The sequence below is a fragment of the Pelophylax lessonae genome, assembly GCF_965119305.1.
Source record: "Pelophylax lessonae genome assembly, chromosome: 10".
Classification (NCBI taxonomy): Eukaryota; Metazoa; Chordata; class Amphibia; order Anura; family Ranidae; genus Pelophylax; species Pelophylax lessonae.
In genome coordinates, this window is record NC_138777.1 from 68398060 (window position 1) to 68417093 (window position 19034).

General features: G+C 42.0%; 1 protein-coding gene across 1 annotated transcript in view; it reads right to left on the reverse strand.

Moving 5' to 3' along the window:
• Positions 1 to 19034, reverse strand: part of KCNQ1 (potassium voltage-gated channel subfamily Q member 1) — a 227823-nt gene that overhangs the window by 17657 nt on the left and 191132 nt on the right. The window contains exons 11-15 of the mRNA XM_082270391.1: positions 18789 to 18911; positions 16051 to 16186; positions 4855 to 4978; positions 4565 to 4640; positions 744 to 838 (exon numbers count right to left, since the gene is read on the reverse strand). Of these exons, the coding sequence (XP_082126517.1) occupies positions 744 to 838; positions 4565 to 4640; positions 4855 to 4978; positions 16051 to 16186; positions 18789 to 18911 (554 nt within the window). The remainder of the gene's footprint in view (positions 1 to 743; positions 839 to 4564; positions 4641 to 4854; positions 4979 to 16050; positions 16187 to 18788; positions 18912 to 19034) is intronic.

Sequence of the window (19034 nt, forward strand, 5' to 3'; positions counted from 1 at the left end):
GGGGCACAGTGAGCGGCAGTCTCTAAGGCCAAGCAGGCTCACAAAGGTGCCACAGAGGTCATTAATTTAATGCAGGTTTTGTAGTGCTGCAAAATCTTGCACCAAGCTATCAAATGGAACAATTTTTTTTTTTTTTTTTTTAATCGTAATGTGCTCAGCCTCAGGCTGCGACAGCTGGAGGGCATAGGTGGTTTAGGCACCCTGGGCTGGAATACTTAAAGGGCTTTTGTCCTGCACATACTACTGAAGTCTTCGTGCAGGCAGGATGGAAGGGGGGGTCAAACCCCATGCTGGCTTTACCCACTATGATGGGCACATCCCCGCAAGGGTCACTGGCAGACCACGGTCTTAAACCTTTAAAGATTCCTGCGGGTCACTCATATTGCACCACATGCCAAGTCGCCCAAGCAAGATCCAGTGCCCCAGCCACATTACAGGGGTTTCATAGGGAAATATTCCTGCAGCCTTTTCTTTTGCCAGTGTCCAAGCACATGAAGACAGTTGCATAAAACCCATGGTAATGGCTAAAGATCCTGGGACCTTGCAGTAGGACTGAAACAAATGTAATAAATGGTTCCTGAGATAAATGGTAAAGTTTCTGGAGTTGTATTACACTTTGAAAAGCATTAATCTTAAATATGTGTTTGTCAGGGCCTGGGGTAAAGGTGACTTTTTCTTTATCAGGCAGAGCCGCAAAGGAATGTAGACGATTTCTGCTGAACAATAGGAAACTAGCACAGCACCTTCTCTGCAGCTCCTTGATCCTGACCATCAGATTAAGATGACCTTGTGAATACTGTTCAATGACGTCCCGTACATCATAGGGTTTCCTGGCTTGCTGCAAATATAAGCATGAAAACAATAAGAATGTGTGACAAATGCTTTCCGGGGTATAAGTGGAAGTTGTAAAATTATCTTAAAGCAGGAATTTAACGTTAAAAATACTAAAATTCTCTAGCTGCTGATATAACAGACTACTGTGTAACTAAATAAGTTAAAACAAGTCACAAGAGGGGAACGATTAAAGGCCCTGGTTATATTTATTTATTTCCACAGTTCATTACCTTTGGAGGACATTTCGGCCTTGCTTACATGGTCCTCAGCTTGAAGAGCAGTGTGTACAGCAAGCATTTGCAAAACATTTGAAAAGTTTTTGATAAGTTTTAAGTAGCTTTGTTGAATCGTTAAAGTGGTTGGAAACCTCAGACATGAAATATGACCAAAGCATACAATGGGTATAGAAAATAATCACCCCTTTTAAAGAATCACATTTTGTTTATTTGCTGCCTGAAATGAAGGCAGACACAGTTTTGTTTTATCCAGCTGTATTTACTCAGTGCAACTCATAGCATCCAAGTGAAAGATAGAACGCCAACATGTCAAAGAAAAAAAAAAAATCAAAAACAAAATCACTGGGTTGGAAAAAGCATCACCCCTCCCCTTCTAAAAAAAAAGCGGTGTAGCCAATCACCTTCCCAATGGCACACAAAGCCATTTGACTTTCAACTGATCAGCTGTGGTCATTTGATTAGCTCAATATGAAAAGATCTTTCCTGGAATATTTCAACCACTGATAGTGCAGCTAAAGCAAACAAACAACTATGGGTGGCAAGGCACTGTCAAAAGATCTCCAGAATAAAAGTTGCGTACAGGCACAAGTCAGGAGATGGCAACAAAAAAAATTTCCAAGGCTTTATCAACGCCCAGAAGAACAGTGAAGTTTATTATTAAGAAATGGAAGGTATTTGGTACAACACAGACCCTTCCTGGATCAGGACGTCGCTCAAAAATGAATGAAAGAGTCAGGAGAAAATGGGTCAGAGAGGCTACTAAGAGTCCTACAGAAACTCCGAAGCAGTTGCAGAAATTTATGACAAAGAGTGACCATTGTGTGCATGTGACAATATTATCATATCATTTTCTATAAATGTAACTTGTATGGGAGGGTTGCAAGAAAAAGGTCAATCGTCAAGAAAGGCCACATGCAGTCACGGTTAAGATTTGCTAAAAATGCACCTTGAAGAGTCTTAGGCCACATGGAAAAAGGTATTAAGGTTAGGTGAGGCTAAAATGTAATTATTTGGCCTCAACACCAAATGATACGTCTGGCGGAAATCAAATACAGCCCACCATCCAAGTAACACCCTTCCTACAGCAAAGTATGGACATGGTAATATCCTGTTATGGGGGTGTTTCTCTGCAGCAGGGACTGGACAACTTGTCGAAATAGAAGGAAAAATGGATGGGCAAAATACCATCAAATTCTTGAGGAAAATCTGCTGCCCTCCGCCAGAAAGTGGTCAATAGGAAGAAGGTTTAACTTCCAACATGACAATAACCCAAAGCACACAGCAAAAATGATCACACAGTGGTTAAAGGAGAAAAATGTGAATGTCCTTGCATGGCCTAGTCAGAGCCCAGACTTCAAGCCCATTAAAAATCTTTGGAATGACTTGAAGACTGCAGTCCACAAACGGTCATCATCAAATTTTAACTGAACTTGAGCAGTTCTGCAAGGAAGAGAGGGCAAATATTGCAAAGTCTAGATGCACAAAGCTAGTAGAGCCTTTTCCCAACAGACTAAAGGCTGTAATTAAAGAAAAAGGAAGGTTCACCAAAATACTGACAAGGGGGTGATCCTTTTTTCCAACTCAGTGATTTGGTTTTTGAATTTTTTATATTTTTTCTGACATGTTGGAGTTATATTTTTCACTTGGAAGTATATATCATGCACTGAGCTAATACAGCTAGATAAAACAAAAACTGCGTGTCTTCAGTTTCAGGCCGCAAAGCAACAAAATGTGATTTTAAAGGGGGGGGGGGGGGGTTGATTATTTTCTATACCCACTGTATCCCTCGCGTGGGTGTCCAACCTGCGCCCCTCAAGCTGTTGTAGAAATACAGGACCCATGAGGTAATGCAAGGCTCACAGTTGCAAGCATGACTCCCAAAGGCAGAGGCATGATGGGACTTGTAGTTCTGCAACAGCTGGAGGGCCACAAGCTGGACACCCATGCTCTATAGCGTGCACTTGTCTCAATCAATATCACTAAGTGTCATTTATGTCTTCGGCTTTGTTCCTCTGCTATAAGCATAAATTACTTCTGACAATTTAGTCCCCTTTAGTCCTTTCACTGGGTATATGTTAGGGTTTATAAATCGCTTTAAAGAAGACTTAAGTTTCAGTATGGGGAAGTTAAACACAACTTAATAGGAATGCTGACTGTCATTTTTAACAAGCAAGCTTCAACAGGCCTCAAGCAGTACTGAAATCTACTAAAGCCTGCTTGCAGCTTGTTTTGAAGTGAAAGTCAACACTCTCCGTTAGATCTGTGTTTAACCTCTCCAAACTGGAGCTGAATAGGTTTTTGAAGGCTTCAACAAAGCTGTTTAAAGTGATTGTAAACCTGCTGAAAAAAGCAAACAAACAAAAAAAGCCCTGCAAGATAAAGGCATAATGTGCTAGTATGCATCACATACTAGCATATTGGAAAATACTCACCTTAGAACGAAGCCCTCTCAGCAGCACTCGGTCACAACTGAGAGGGCTGACATCTTCTCCTGCCCTTTTTTCTGAGATGGCGGGCTCAGGTGCTGTCAGTGGTCGGAGCCGTGATGAGGTCACTTGGTTTCGGCAAGAAACTCTGAAGTTCCGGCAGGGTGCGCCAGACCTTCAGAGCGCATGCGCCGCTGACGTCATCGGCTGCATGCAGGGTGAATATCTCCTAAACCTTGCAGGTTTAGGAGATGTTAATTTTACCTACAGGTAAGCCTTATCATAGGCTTACCTGTACGTAAAAATAAGAAAGCGGGGTATACAACCGCTTTAGAGATTTGCCATTGCTGTGTTAAAGCTTGCTGTACACTACTTTTATACAGAAGGGGCAGATTGAAGTTCCTATTTAATAGGAAATTCTCCTTTCCCTAAAAAAGAAAAATATATGCATTTGCTACACCCTCTATAATTTTAACGCATTACCTTTCCGTTTCAGTCTGGACCTGCTGTCCTTTTCTAAAACGGTTAAAAATTTAAATATTACTTTCTTGCAATAATAAAAATCAGCTGATGATCTGCTTATTGTCGCTTTGCAGAATGCCCTCCAAAAGCACAGGATAAATGGAGGCAGACCTTTATCCCCCTCTTAATTCTGAGGCTGCCCTGAATGTTACCAGCCCTGGAATAAAGTAATGCATTTCAATGGTGCTGACACCTGGCCAACCTGCATCATGGAATTTCCAATGCAAAAATCCCAATGCGAATATACCAGATGCAGCGCGGCACGCTGGTTGAGAAACACTGGTGTGGAACACGGCATGTCTATCATAGGCAAAGCTCAGTTGCAGGGAGCATATAACCAATACGGGTGACTAGTCCCTTCCCTTCTGTATGCTTTTTTTTTGGGCACAGCTTCCACTGTTTTAGTTTTCTTCTTATGCATAAGGGTTTTTTGTTTGCTTTTTTTTTTTTTTTTTTTTTTTTTATATAAACTTCTTACTTGCAAACATTTTTAAGAAAAGGTTTGTTTTAGCTTATACCCAGAACCTGCAATGTGAAGCAACTTACCTGAAATTTTTTCTTGGCCACAAAGTACTGCATTCTACGGATGACTTTTACTGCTGCTCGATGGTGTTCCCGTAGCCTGACAGAGTTAAAAAATATTAAATATGTTTAGTCATTATGCCCATTATATTAATCATACAGTCCTTCATGTAGTAAAAATGGAGGTGTAGTCTACAGCAATAAAATTCTAGTCTAGAAATAAAACAGAAATTGGATTGCTTTGTATGGACAACTGATGAACTTGTCTCTGTAATACTTTACAAGGAATACATTTATCCATCATGCAGGCTTACTCAGAGATATGCGTTATCGGGGTTAGTAACGTGTCTGCTTCCACGTCTAGATCATCTGTGAAACTGCTTGTTCTGATGAAAGGTCCAGTGCCGACATCCAGCAACCCAAAGTTCTTTTTTGTTACTGCAGGGAGAACAAATAGGAATATATGTTTATTATTACAAGATTAAACTCCCCAAAGAGTTGCTTTGCTCAGAAGACCTGAGGGAGAACAGGAAGGAGAGCTAAAAGAGCAAGAGTGCAGTCACAAAACAAGACCGGTTGGGGACTAAGTGTCAGATTTTTAATAAAAAGTACACAAGCTTTAAAATAAGCCACCCCAGACCTCTGTACCTACTGTTATTGTGTAGTAATTCACTCTCAAAGATCGTCAAAGATTCTAAAGTTATGAGTATTATGTCTGCCCTACTTAAAAAGCTGCATACAGTGGCCTCACACATTCATGTCTAGGGGCAGCTGTGCGGAGCTCCAGGACATCCATGGCACCAGAAATACGCAATGTCTTTGCAACAACGAAGGCTCCTAAATGCACAAGAATGCACCCAAGGTCGATCACATGCAAAAACCCGGGTGGGGGGGATCCCAGCAATCAGCAGGTCTACTGAAAGCAATAGGAAGTTCATGTAGTGATCACGTGAGTGATCGGCCCTGGATGTAGGCAGTCTGCATCCAGAGCCGATGATTTGCACACGATCGTTGTATAAGCAATTATATGCGAGTGGCCACAATTAACTGCGGGAGCCGGCAGTCTCCCACTGCTTGCTTTCAATAGGGCTGCCTCCCACAGATAATTGCCGGGAACCCACATTGGGGTTCTCGCATGAAAGACACCCTTAACATCTGCTGTGCGGATGCCAAGGTCCTTGAATACAAAGTAGCAAAGTTTTCAGAGCTTTTGCTGTGAACTTTGAAGTTGAATTTGTCTGCCTATAGTTATAGTGAATAATAGGTGGCTTGTTTTAAAATGATTTTACAGCATGTTCACAGTCCTTGAAAAAAAAAAAAAAAAGATTCATAGAGCAATAAATTACACTGTAATAGTAATCATATGGCTTATTTACCAACATCAATGTCCACAATAAATCTCTTATGCATATCCTTGCTATTTCACTGTGCTCTGTCACTGGCCACCAGGTCTTGTTCAGACAGCAGTGGACCCAGCTGCTGCAGAGTTGTTACTCTTATAATACTCTACTGAAATCCTGCACATGCTCTGTGAGCACTTTTAGCTTGCATGCTCACACCAGCTTTGTCAATTAAGTTAATCAGTCATGTGAATGAGTGTGCTCACAGGGCTGCTTTGCTTTCATTCTTCTGCTCCAGGTTTAGTACATTACTGACAATTGGGTCTATTATTTAATATACGAGATGTGTCTAAAAAGTTTGGTGAATGATCTGATATCTCCACGGCAATATGGGCCAGGTGCGTGCGCATACACATGGCTATCCAGAAACACGCCGAGAAGCTCCACCTGGTGTGGAATACAGGTGATTGTCAGGGTAAACCTGCTGTGGGCAGCCGAGCATAGGCAGTGTGAGAGGTAGGGTCACAGTGCAATGGAGCAATGAGTAAACATCAAGTTCTGCTACTAATTGAGGAAAACTATGACAGACGCATGAAATATTGATGCAAGTGTATGGGACAGAAGCCGTAAGCAGAAAAAGTGTTTATGACTGGTTCAAACACTTTCATGAAGGGAAGGAAACTACTGAGGATGAGCCATGCTCAGGTTGGCCGCCCACAAGCAGAACCCCAGACATGATCGAGCGAGTGCTACAGATGCTGGCACGAGATCAGCGATGGACTATGATTGATCGAGGTCAAATTGGGCATTACCAAGGACACGGTGCGCACCATTGTCCGCAAAGACACGGGTAAGTGGAAGATCTGTTCCCGGTTTGTGCTGCAAAAAGCTGACAGAAAGCAAAACTGATGGAAACCTCTGGAGATTTCATTACCATGCGTGACCAAGATCCATCCTTTCTGTAAACCATCGTCACAGAGGAGGAGACCTGGTGCTACTAATTTGATCCGAAATTTAGGCGGCAATCAATGGAATAGCATTTACAGTCTTCCCTTTGACCCTGCTGACTTCGGTTTCCACGCCTGAAGAGAGTCATGAAAGGTGAACGTTTTGCAGACATGGTGCCAATCCAAGACAATGTGTGACAGCGGTTCTGTGATCGATTAATAACGATGCCTTTGCAGACATTTTTCAGAAGCTTTATGAACGTTGCCAAAAGTCTGTTGTGAAGGATGGTGATCATTTTGAAGGCCAACAAAAGGCAATTTGTTTGTAACTTTTGTTTGGTTTGTTTCCCGATACCATTCATCAAACTTTTTAGACATCTCGTAGCGGGAGATGTCCCTTGCTGCCTGGAAAAACAATACTCACATCATGAGCAGGGGGTTTTCAGCCACTTCCAGGACTGTCCGAGGTGTTGGGAAATAACGGAAAAAGACTTACCTAAGTATACAGAATGCAGTAATAAAGGGAGCAAGTGTAAGCACTAAAATCTTTTTAAGACACGTAGAGCATACCAAGTTCGGTTTACTGACCATGCATTTCTAAACCTTTACACTTAACCCTCGAAATGAACCTGAAAACACATAACCCTTTACATTTGTGCTCCAGTGCCTAGGATGTATGGGGCATGGGGCACTCCCTAAAGCAAACTGCATGTGTTCCTATCAGTGTTAAAAAAAAAAAAAAAAAAATGGCCACCCCCACCTACTACTTCAGTTCGAATTCTTAAAGAAAAATGAGGATGAGAGAAATAGGGTGGCGGCCATTACTCACCTTCTCCTGAAAAAACTAGTTGCCTGACAGTCACACAGATAGCTTATTTTTAATACCTTCACCATTACTAGCCAAGAAAAAGTGTACAGCAACTCCCGTTTCACATACTTTCTGGGTCATAGCCTGAAGATATGAAAGCTGTCCAGCATGACAGTCACACAAAATCAGCATGTTTAGGAGAGGGCTGCATGTAGCTTGAAAAATGCCTTTTCTTAATCATTCATTAGGGACACAAGCAATTCTCAAATCTCTATGAATGTCACCGGGTGAAGGTATAAACTTCAGTGTAGGCGAACCAACCGAATTGCTTGAAGTTTCAAAATGTTGATCAACTGCGATTTCTGCACCTTTGATGACCACCTTCCTTGAACTGAGAGGTTCCCACCCCCCAGCCCCACATGGCTGGCATTTGGTATCATGAATTTCCAAATAACTTAAAGCAAGGATCTCTTGGTATACAGCATCTACTTGAGCCAATCAGGTCCTGAGAGTCAGATGCATTCACAGGTCCAAAAACACCCAATATTTGCCCATACTAACAGCATATTTAGTTGAAGAGCTCTGGAGTGAAACAGCACTGCAGGCTGCTATCATCTTTTTCAGCACCTTCATGCAGATCTGTATGAATGGAATGCAGATCTGTATGAATGGATTTTCCACTAACCTCAGGGGCCTTCATCTGGGATCGGAGAGACAGGCAGTTCACCTGCATGTTGCAGATTAAACCGAAGTACTCCAGACATTGTGTCAGACCCAAAGCCATCTTCTGAAGGCTCAGCACCTAACTGAACATTTCAAGGTCCTTTACCATCTGCTGGCTGTTTGACAACAGCTTTAGAGCTGAGTGCTCAGAAAAACTCCAGAACAAGAGCCTACACCTTGGTAAACATTCTGGAGGCTGTGAACAGGCCAATGCCAAAAACTGGCACTGGCGACCAACCACTGCAAATTAGGAAACTGGGATGTGAGTGGGCATTTTTGCCATTTACAGACACCAGGAAATCCCCCTGATGAAGCAAACCAATGACTGGATGGACTTCTTCCTGAATTTTTTGTACTTTCGGAAACTTAAGACTATTGAATGCCAGAATAGACCAGAAGTCTGTTTGACTTGGAACTATAAACCGGTTGGAATAGAAGCTGTGAGACCTCTCCCCCCTCCAATACAGATGCGACGACCCCCTGGGACAGAAGCCTTTCCAGAGCTGCAAAGAAAACCACTCTCTCTATGGCTCTGAAGATACCTTTAAATGCCTTGGGGGTCCAGTTCCTTTTAGAGAACTAGGACATAGGCTTTTACAGCCCGAGGCTTGCCCATTACAAAAGGCGTCCCCAGATTCTAATCTGTCACCTTTGTCTTCTACTAGGGATAAGAGCATGCTTTTCTCCACGTCATCTTCTGGATAAAGGCATTCAAGGATAGTCCAAACAAGCAACTGCCCTCAAAAGGGCAGCCTCTAGATTTGCTTCTTGCAGAGACGTTCTGCCACTTCCTTCTCAGGTGGACAGACATGGTGCCCACCTGGGAAAGTTGCCTAATGCAGTCTTCCAAGGCATCCACCGAGAAATCCAATGCCCTTGGGAAAACTAGATGTATTTAGAATGTGGGAAATTAAAGTTAACCATTAAGATGTTTAAGAGGGGATAGATTAAATCTATGTATAGCACAGAATAAACGACACTCTACCACTAATAGAAATGTGGCAAATCAAAATATCCATTATTTCCTTTCTAAAGGGGAAAAGGAAGTAGACAAATCACTACAAGTCTACAACCTAAATAAAAACTGAATGGACTTGAACATTTGATATGTTTTCTATACTCTATTGGGAGTAAAATCTGAGTTTAGGATATGTACAAATCATCGCATTCTGTTTTTATTAAGATTTTACACAGCATGTAAACTTTTTTGGAATCGAGGTTGTAGAATTGTAGAAGGGTATAACATTTTAAAAGAGGAGAAAAACAAGAAGCATCTGGGAGTGGAGGTGTGGGTGTGTACGAGGGTGTAGTAGATACGGAATGAGGGGGGGGGGGTTTAGGAAGAGAGAAAAAACAATATATCTGAGTATAATAATATCAGTATTCAAGACCAATAAGTTGTCATAAGGTTCAAATTGACATTGGGGGGCTCGAAATCATCAAGCACTTGACTAGCTAGGGCAGTGGTAAATGGGATGATCGGGTCAAGAAAGGGATTGGATTTATGCGTTGATCAATGGTGGCTGGGTGTTATTGAGATTGAGGTATTTTTGCTTTGGTGGTGTATTAAAGATGCCTAATTCTTATAAAATGTGTCATATCTGTTTGAGAAACCAGTGCACCAAAAAGGACTTTTAGATGCACAACCTCCATAAGCAACCATTTGGCACACAGCCGCTTTCAGAAAAAGAAACCAACATTTTGTTGTCAGAAATATTTTACTTTTCAGTGCAATAGTTACACTGTAGATTTGTAGAGAATAGCTACCCGATTGTACTCCCAACTAAAAGGAACTATATTTACGCAGTTTTTTTTTTATAATGCTTAAATGTAATTGTGGTAGTTACTAAGCTAATAAAACAAAAATACAGCTTTACATACATGAACATGTGAAAAATATGATGTTTGCCAATCTACAGTCTTGTGTTACTAGACATGTTCTATATAAACAGAACAAAAATGCTCAACTTTAACATATGTCCTGTTCGGGACAGTAAAGTAAATCTAAGAGGTAGTAATCTGGACAAGATTCTCCAATAACAAACCCAGATGGCTCTATACAGTAAGGCTCCATGTACACGGGACGTTGTTCAAAGTCCCTTTGAATGCTGGAATTTTTAGGACGTTTGTACCCGCGTTTAGCGGGCGTTTGCGTTTAGAACCGTTCCTAGAGGTCAAAAAAATTATTCCCCTTTAAAATGGAAAAAAGCGAACGCTAAACGCGGGTCATCGCGTTCGGACGCGTTCGGTCGCGTTTTTGCATTTGAAACGCCGGGAAACACACGTTCGAACGCAAATAATTGCGTTCTAAAAAACATCCCTGAACGCAACTGCCTGCAAATGACTGTAAACGACCATGTGTACATGGACAGATAAGATAACATGGAGCTGCGTTCAGGGGCTTCTGAAAAAAATGCCCAACTGCTCCTAAACGGCCGTTTCCAGCGTCCTGTGTACATGGAGCCTTAATTAAATAAAACTGCAGGCCTAAATGACGCAATTTTGCATGTTTTCAGTAAGGTTTTTTCCTCGTTATTTTTGTCCATATACCAATTCGAATTACACCATTTGATTTCTGATCAAATAGTTTGATATGTTTGGCTAGATTATATTTTCATTGTTGTAATGAATATTTGGTTTAGCTTTAAATACAGGTCTCTGGTTTGATATTTTTTATCAATATTACTGCAATTTTGTTGACATAGATGTCACTATATGAGTGATTATTCAATTATATTGTTACAAGATTTAGTTGCAAAAAAAGTGAGGTTTTTAGTATATATATTTCTTTCAGAGTGTGCAGGTCTCATTTAGTGTGCTAGTCAGTGCTTCTACTGGTGCCTCCCTTTAGGAGAGCCTGTTTTTTTCTTTTTAAACAATTGGACTTAAAGGTCTCAAAAGAAGCAAAAGGGACAGTAATGACCAGGCCAGGACAGTAATGATCAAAAAAGCTCAGGAGTTAGGGCAATGCCCCCTTAATTCAGGAGTCCCAAAAGGAGCAGAGGGTACCGTAGATCTACTAATCTGTGAGGAGGCACAAGACGGTTAAAGGGAGGCTTTTCTGAGGGTTTAGCAGGCTTCTTACCTAGGCAATAGAGTAAGGAGACTTAGTCAACCTTTCTGTAATTTTCTTACTTTAAAGGAAGGTGGGCGCTATTTCCTTCTGGAATATCTTTGATAATCATATCAAGGGTTGGTTGGAAAAGACATGGTCCTTCAAAGATTATTTGGTTCTGGCACTGCTTGGTTGTGCTGTCTGAATTTAAGACATTAACTAGCATGATCTCCACATATGTATTGACAAAAGACCCAGACGGGAGACAGGTCAAGATGCTTCCAGAAAGCCATTATAGTTGAATTGTAATGATGCATATGCTACACAAGCTCAATCAGGAAAGGATCCGTTGCCACAGAGGAAATAATTATTTTATAGGGTTTTTACCATTCTGCTATAGTTCAACAGATCAAAGTCACAGCCAAAACAGGGTGAAAGGTAAGGCCTGCAAGCAAATACCAGGTTTTAAATAGGGATTCCAACTGCTGACAAGTATGATCCCAAAATTTAGTAACTCCCTCCACTGCTCTTTTGGTTTCCCTGTTAAGGTAATCCATTCATAAATCCACAGTGGGTGCATACCACTGTTTGACAAAATCTCTTCCCAACATGAACAAGTCTGGTAAGGGTTTGGGAAGTGTTAGGGCACACCAGGGTGTTTCTAATTCACATAGGAATACCTCAAAAACTGGGTGCAAAGGAAAGATTTTTGCAGCTGTATGATCTAAGAAATAGGCGAGACTGGAGACAGTAGGCTGAATTTCCAGATTCAGAGTTGTATGTACTGCATCAATAAAAGCCAAAATGGTCTCAAAATCATCAGCGCTCCTCGAGTCTCTGTTGTGAGAAACCAGGTGATTGGGGCCAAAAAGTCTTAAGTGAGTCCAGGAAACTATGGCTGACTTGGTCCCACTTGGCAGAGCTAAGGAAGCTTGGGGTTTGAGGTAAGACTTCAGGTACTTACTGTGACGGTGTTCACCGTCACTGGAATTTAAGGACAGAAGGGTGATGGTTTGGATTGCTTCATATTTGTCAGCAAGGTCTCCATATAGAAATATTGAGATTTGTTCCAATTTGCCAAGAGGTCTTTGACCAGGAAGTACAACTCCTAATATGGTCATTCCAAGAAGTTCAATGAGGAGACTGACTGTCTAACAATTTTGCTTTTGTCTGAGGTGGCTTTCCATTCACCTATTGTCGGGTGTGCTAATGAACTCACCTGTTGTCTGCTAAGGGATGTATTGACACTCAGAGTAATGTGTATTGGGGGCTCGTTATGGAACCATTGTTCTGTGTCTGGCTATTGTGTACATTGATTGTCCCCTGGGGGCTTCTGTCTCATTACACATAACAGTCCTTCTACTCAAGCTATCTGACCAATCCCTGCTGACTCATTTTCAAGTCCTCATTTGCATGGCTAAGGTGGACCTGAACGACAACGGCATGTACTGTGCAATTGACCAATGGGAAAGCGGTTGTTGGGGGCAGGATGTTCCAAATTCTGTATAAAAGTGTGCTGTGTGCTTCCAATAAATGGTCTTCCTGTTTGAACTTACATACAGCCTGCTTGGTGTTTGTTCTAATGGATTCCGAACGGCACATAGCTGTAGTTCGGATCCCGGATCCTTGGTTGACCGAACCATCAGACGTTGCGATCTGCAAGTTGACTCACTAGAAACAGAGGAGTGTCGGGAGAGTGGAAGCGAGCGAGCAAGGGTCTCGTTACACTTACAAAACCCAAACAGCTGGAAAGGGTAAAATGGCCAAAGGTGACCAGAGTCTCTGTAGGCAGGAAGTAGGAATGGAATGAACTGAAGATCAGAGTTCCACATGGCTCTTTTGAATGCAAGAAATGCAGTGGGGAGATGCTTCATTGACACTAAATGGTGGGAAAGACCGTGCATGCGCCACTTCTCCCAGCAAATTACATCAGCCGACCCTAAAGAAATCAGGGATTTTGAAAGGAGCCCAGTGATCAAAACAAATGAGGTAGTTCCCAGTGCTCATTCCATTTACAGAGTGGGTTGTCAGAGAGGGTAAGCGCTGAAACAATGCCAATGTCCCTGATACCAGAAGACGCTGTGCAGCCAAGTTGTTACCAGAAAGGGGTCTGGTAAGAGCCTTTTGTAGAACCTAGTGCCTAAAGGTCACTTTCAGGCTAGTACAGCAATGTCCAGTACAGCGGGTCTGATTTCAGCAATCCAAAAGCCAGACTGAGGAGAGGCAGCGCCAGATAGCTACAAAGGTTGGGACCAGCTCTAGCAATGATGTAAAGAATCTTGACAAGAGAAAAAAAAAAGAAGAAATAAGGAAGACTTCCCTGCAGAGCTGAAGAAAATAAGTCCATCCACCTAGGACACTATCAAAAATTTTTTTTTCCAGTGTCCAACCCTCCTGCAGATAGAATAATTTGAAAGTAAACCCTGTGTCTCTTAGTGGACCAGAAATACATTTTTGTAGTCTTTTGATCTGATAGATAAAAATCTGGCATGGGTTTTCAGTGCACAAGTAACACAGTTGTTCCATACACAACAAAAAATTACCATGGCAATCATATAGTATACCGCTAATGCATTCTTTTGCGACTGTATTTCACTTTAGTTTTTGCACTTGTCTGACATCTGTGGTTATCTTTTTTTTTTTTATATATATAAATCTGTTTATTAAAATTTTAATACATACAAAACATTAACGTACAAGCTACACATAGAAAAAAAAAATTAAAAAAGGTTTCCTTCCTTCCCCCATACGTAATCAAAAAAAAAAAAAAAAAAAAAAAACACTTTTGGCGTAATCTCCAACTAGACTTATGTACCCTGCTCACTTCCAACCTAATTCTGGGAATACAACAGATCTATCCATACACCTATAAGGCCATGAGCGGTTCAGCCAACCACCCTGACCATATCCTGTCATATTTTCTTGGGCACCCCTATGTACATAAGTTTCTTTGTACATTGGTAGGTTACTATTGACCAGTCACTTCCAAAAAGAGACAGTGGGCGGCAATGGTGGCTGGTGCATTGGGGGCGCAGGGGAGCGCCCCCCCCATCCATGCGTCCAGTCCCCTAATCTACATGCAGGGCGCCGGTTTCATGAAGTTCAATGGGGCTTTTTTTCTTTTTCAGCATGTGATTAGAGCCAGAGGCTCTAATAGGCTAAAAAAAGAGCACTGTGCCCCGAGCCCACTAAGTTGTGTGACAATAGCGAATGAATATTTGCTATTGTCACAGGGATCCTCCTCCTGGCCAATCAAGAAGCAGGTCCGGAGACCAATTTTCTGATTGGGAGAAACCATGCCATTGGCCATGGAGGAGGAGGGAGGAGACGCAGAAGACTGAGGGGGAAGAAGCCAAAGCCACCGTTTGCTGCTGCTGCCTGCCCTCCCTGCACATGTCCAGGTAGGGTGAGTGAGTGGGTGGGGGGGTGGGGCAAGGTGAGTAAGCCGGTGCACAAAGTCTTAGTGGTAAGGAGCACTGGAAGGGCGGACGCAGATAAAAAAAAAACGAAGAGATTTCCAGTCACAACTTACCAACCAGCCAGCGACCAACCGAATTGACCTGTCTAACAGTATGGGTTAAAAACAGGGGTTTGGTTGCACACATTTGCAAATACATGCATTTAATAGGATAGATGGAGGACAGCTGCTCCTTACCACTAAGACCAGTTATAGGTGGAGGCGGTGACCACTTTGTGCATTATTGATATCTATATTGAGCCAGGCAACGCACTGACACCTTTGCGGCCACTGTGCGATGTGCTGGGTGTTCAGTGTGACCCTGTGCCTTTAAGGAGGGGTGGGCTCCCTCTAGTCACCTGTCCTCCATCTATCCCATTAAATGCATGTGCTCTCACTGTAGAGACTCTTTAAATTGTAGAGTTAGGGACTGCAGATTACAGGGTGCCTTGTCGGGACCTGCAGCTTAAGCATGTATTTGCAAATGTGTGCAACCAAACCCCTGTTTTTAACACATACTGTTAGACAGGTCAATTTGGTTGGTCGCTGGCTGGTTGGTAAGTTGTGACTGGAAATCTCTTCATTTTTTTTATCTGAGTAAGCCGTTGACGGGGTGGGGGGGTCAGGTGTGGGTATGGTATGCGGCCTGGTGTGGTCCGGAGGGGGGGCTGGTATGGTGCGGTCCCCCGCCCGGCCCATGGAGCACCAGCTGCCACTGGTGGGCGGGTCCTTTTTCTTCCAGTGTAAAGTAATAGCCTTCCGGGCATAAAACAAAAGGAGACTTACTAATATTTTTTCAGCCCTTGTATGCAACAAGGCGTTCACAAGACCCAGTAAACAGATTTCTAAAGCCCTAGGAATATGTAAGGTTATCCTTTTAGTGAGCCTAAAAAGAAGGTGTGGGTCCACAGTAAACTTCACAGGTCATGACTTTTAGTGAGTGTCCATAAGCAGACAGAAGGTGGGAAAGGGTTGATACAGGCTCTGGGGGAAGCGTTCACCCTAAAGCACACCAAAATGAGACACTTTTTTTTTGGTAGGTAAAACCCTTTCTACATACAGGTTTCATCTGCGTGCTAAACTATATGGCTGGAAACACCCCTTTAAAACAGTTTTATTTCTGTATTATGCATGAAAAAGAAGAGAAAAAAATGGTTGGCTATTGAAAATTTCTTATCACCTGTGTTCTCATAGGCTTCCATTGAGTAGTAATTTTTTCGATCATCTTGCACATGATCGTATGTAATATGAGGAATGTTTAACATTTTCTCTGTGGAGCCCTCTTCTTTTTCTGTGCGCATTTTCTTTCTTTTAACCTATAAACATTGCCAAGGTTATAATATGACACATTCTTACATTACACGTGCAAACAGCAATTTTATGGGCTCATCCATTATTCTAGGTACATAAAATTACTGATATAAGAAAGCTGTCAAAAGAAGCATGGACCCTGCCATTAGTAACCTCTTCTTTTAAAAATGCTAGTTACTTGGCTGTAATGCGAATATCATTGCTTTATTATGTTTGAATCACTGACCAAGAACAAATACTCACAAAAGGAATTAAGCCTTTTTCTTTGTCTTTCCTAATTAGCATAACTGTTCTGGGTCAGTTGTTTTTGCCAGGTAATTAGAATGTCCTACAAAATTTTCCCTTTAATAAAATATTCATAAAAAAAAAAGGCATAAAAACCGTTAAAAAAAACATCTCCTATATTGCTCATGACAGATTTACTCGACAAGTACAAAACTTAAACAGGTAGCTAGCAAAAGGCATGTTATTATTCTGCTCATTTTTTTTTTTTTAGGAAAAAGTTTTAGTTTATTGTTCTCGCCCTTCATGGCTCCCGCTGCTCTCAGCAAAACCTGTGAGAACGGGGTATAGAGGAGAGAGGACAGCGCTGGATCAATGGAGTTGTCAGGTAAGTGTCAGGGAGAGGGGAGGGAGGAAACTAGTATTTTTTTACCTTAATTCAGAAAATGCATTTAGGCTGCTCTCACTTTCACACTAAGGAGTTTTGCAAGCGCTTTTGTGTTAACAAATAAAAAAAAACGCGCATTAAAAGCCCAAGAAATGAGGCTGGGTTCACCCTGCGGCATGGAGCGGCTCACAGCGGGGGTCTGGTACATTCCTGTTCACAGTTTCAAGTCCGATTTCAGTCTGAATTTTTGGCTGAATTTGGACCTGAAACAGACCGGAAGACGCATAGGACTCCTGTACAATTCGCTCTGGAGCCGCTCTGGAGATATGTAAACCGGCTCCATAGAGAGCTGGTCACAATCTCCTGACATGCGAATTGGATTCGGAGAAACCATTTTGCAATAGTGTGAACCCAGCCTGAACGTTTTCACACTGGGGCGGTGCGCTTGCATCTTTGGAGCATGTTTGAGGAGCTAAAAAATAAGGGCACCAAAAATGCCCCTCGCCACTGAAATTAATAGGAAAAAGCGTCTCAAAAGTGCACCCACTAAAAATTTTTGGTGCAGTTTTTCAGTCACATGTTCTTTAAAAACCACACCAAAAGCACAGCAAAAGCCCTCCATTAACACATAGGTGTCTTACTGGCAGTTTTGAAGCGAACCGGTGTGAAAGTGCCCCAAGGTTAAAAAAACCCGTAATAGATTAGAAACCCTTTAAGCACCTTTATCATTCTATTACTTTTCCTTTCTCATCTTATTATAATTTAATACAATTTATATAATTAGGTGTTCATATTCTTGTGAAGTACCCGTTTTATTTGAGTTCAGTATTGTTTTTTTTAGACCCTACTTTCAGAGTTCCCCTGTCTATTTTGTCTGCTTTATTGTTTTTATATAATTTTTTCTACGGCTAGGTTCACATCTAAGTGGCACTGTCTGACAAGACCCATCTTTCACAGTAACCCAACATGAATTGCATATACTTTTTAAAAACTGATCTGACAAGATACTGAGAACATGGCTAGGTGCAGAAATATTAACTACAAAAAGCTTTTACTCTGTCATTGTGATCGCATGACACACATTGTACACATCAGCTCTCGGCTCCTGCCCATTAATATAGGGCTGCAGCTGTGTCACTCCTTCATGCTTCACTCCTTCAGGCTGTGTCATAGCCTTTAAGGCTCTGAAGAAGAGGCGCAGCCTCGAAACGCGTAAACCTGTACAGCTTCAGGGGACGATTGAATCCCGATCTCGATGCTGAGGATTTTATGCTTTGTTTGATGTGCCTTTTATCAAAAACTTGTTTGTGAGTATTTTTAATTCATCATTTTAATAATCCTGTGTTAAGGATATTGCACTAGGCCGGTGCGCCCTTGTGTTTGTCGTTTCACTCCTTCATGCTTACCAGTCCCAGGTACATGCTTGGAGGGCCACAATTAGGCAATGATGCAGAGCTACTATCCGGCAATATTTAAGTATATTTTTAGGATTAAAATTTACTAAAAATTTAATAAAAACACATTTTTAGTACTAAACTAACCCGAAATCCCCCCCGCCCCCCGCTACCAATATGTTTAAGAAAGATGTATATACTTACTTATTCCCAGACTGGTCCAGTCACATGATCTCCCTTGTGTCAGCCAGCAGCGGCTGCAAGGGAGAGGAAAGCGTGTTCAGACAACGGCTAATAGAGTCTGGCACAGTGACGTCACCCAGAGGCTCTTATGGCCCGTCTGTTGTTGGCATTCCCTCCTCTCCCCTAGAGCCATACAGGTGGACACAGAGAAGCCAAATCATGTGATCAGACTGGAACGGCCTGAAAACAGGAAAGTGTATTTTCAGAACATCTTTCTACACGTTATTAAGCATAGGTTTTAGGAGGTTGGAGGGGACGGTTTTAAGGCTAAATAGACGTGAGCTGGAATTTCACTTTACAAGCCTTTTGCTTTTCCATTGCCATTCCCAATTCTTACTAGAATGAAGAGTTATACTATACCAATACTGTTTTCTTGGGTTTGGGGCTAGGCGACATAATTTGTTGGCTCCGTGAGGGCTTTCTGATGTACATTTTCCATGTTGTGGAATCTGGGTTTTCTGCAGCATAACACCTCCATGCTGTCTGCAAAACAAAGGACACTAGTGTTTTACTCAATCTATTACGCAGAGCTGAGTTCAGGTACAGCACACTGTTGATGCACTTATACATGTAGAGCACTCCATCAAAAAATCTTCCCAGGTGACT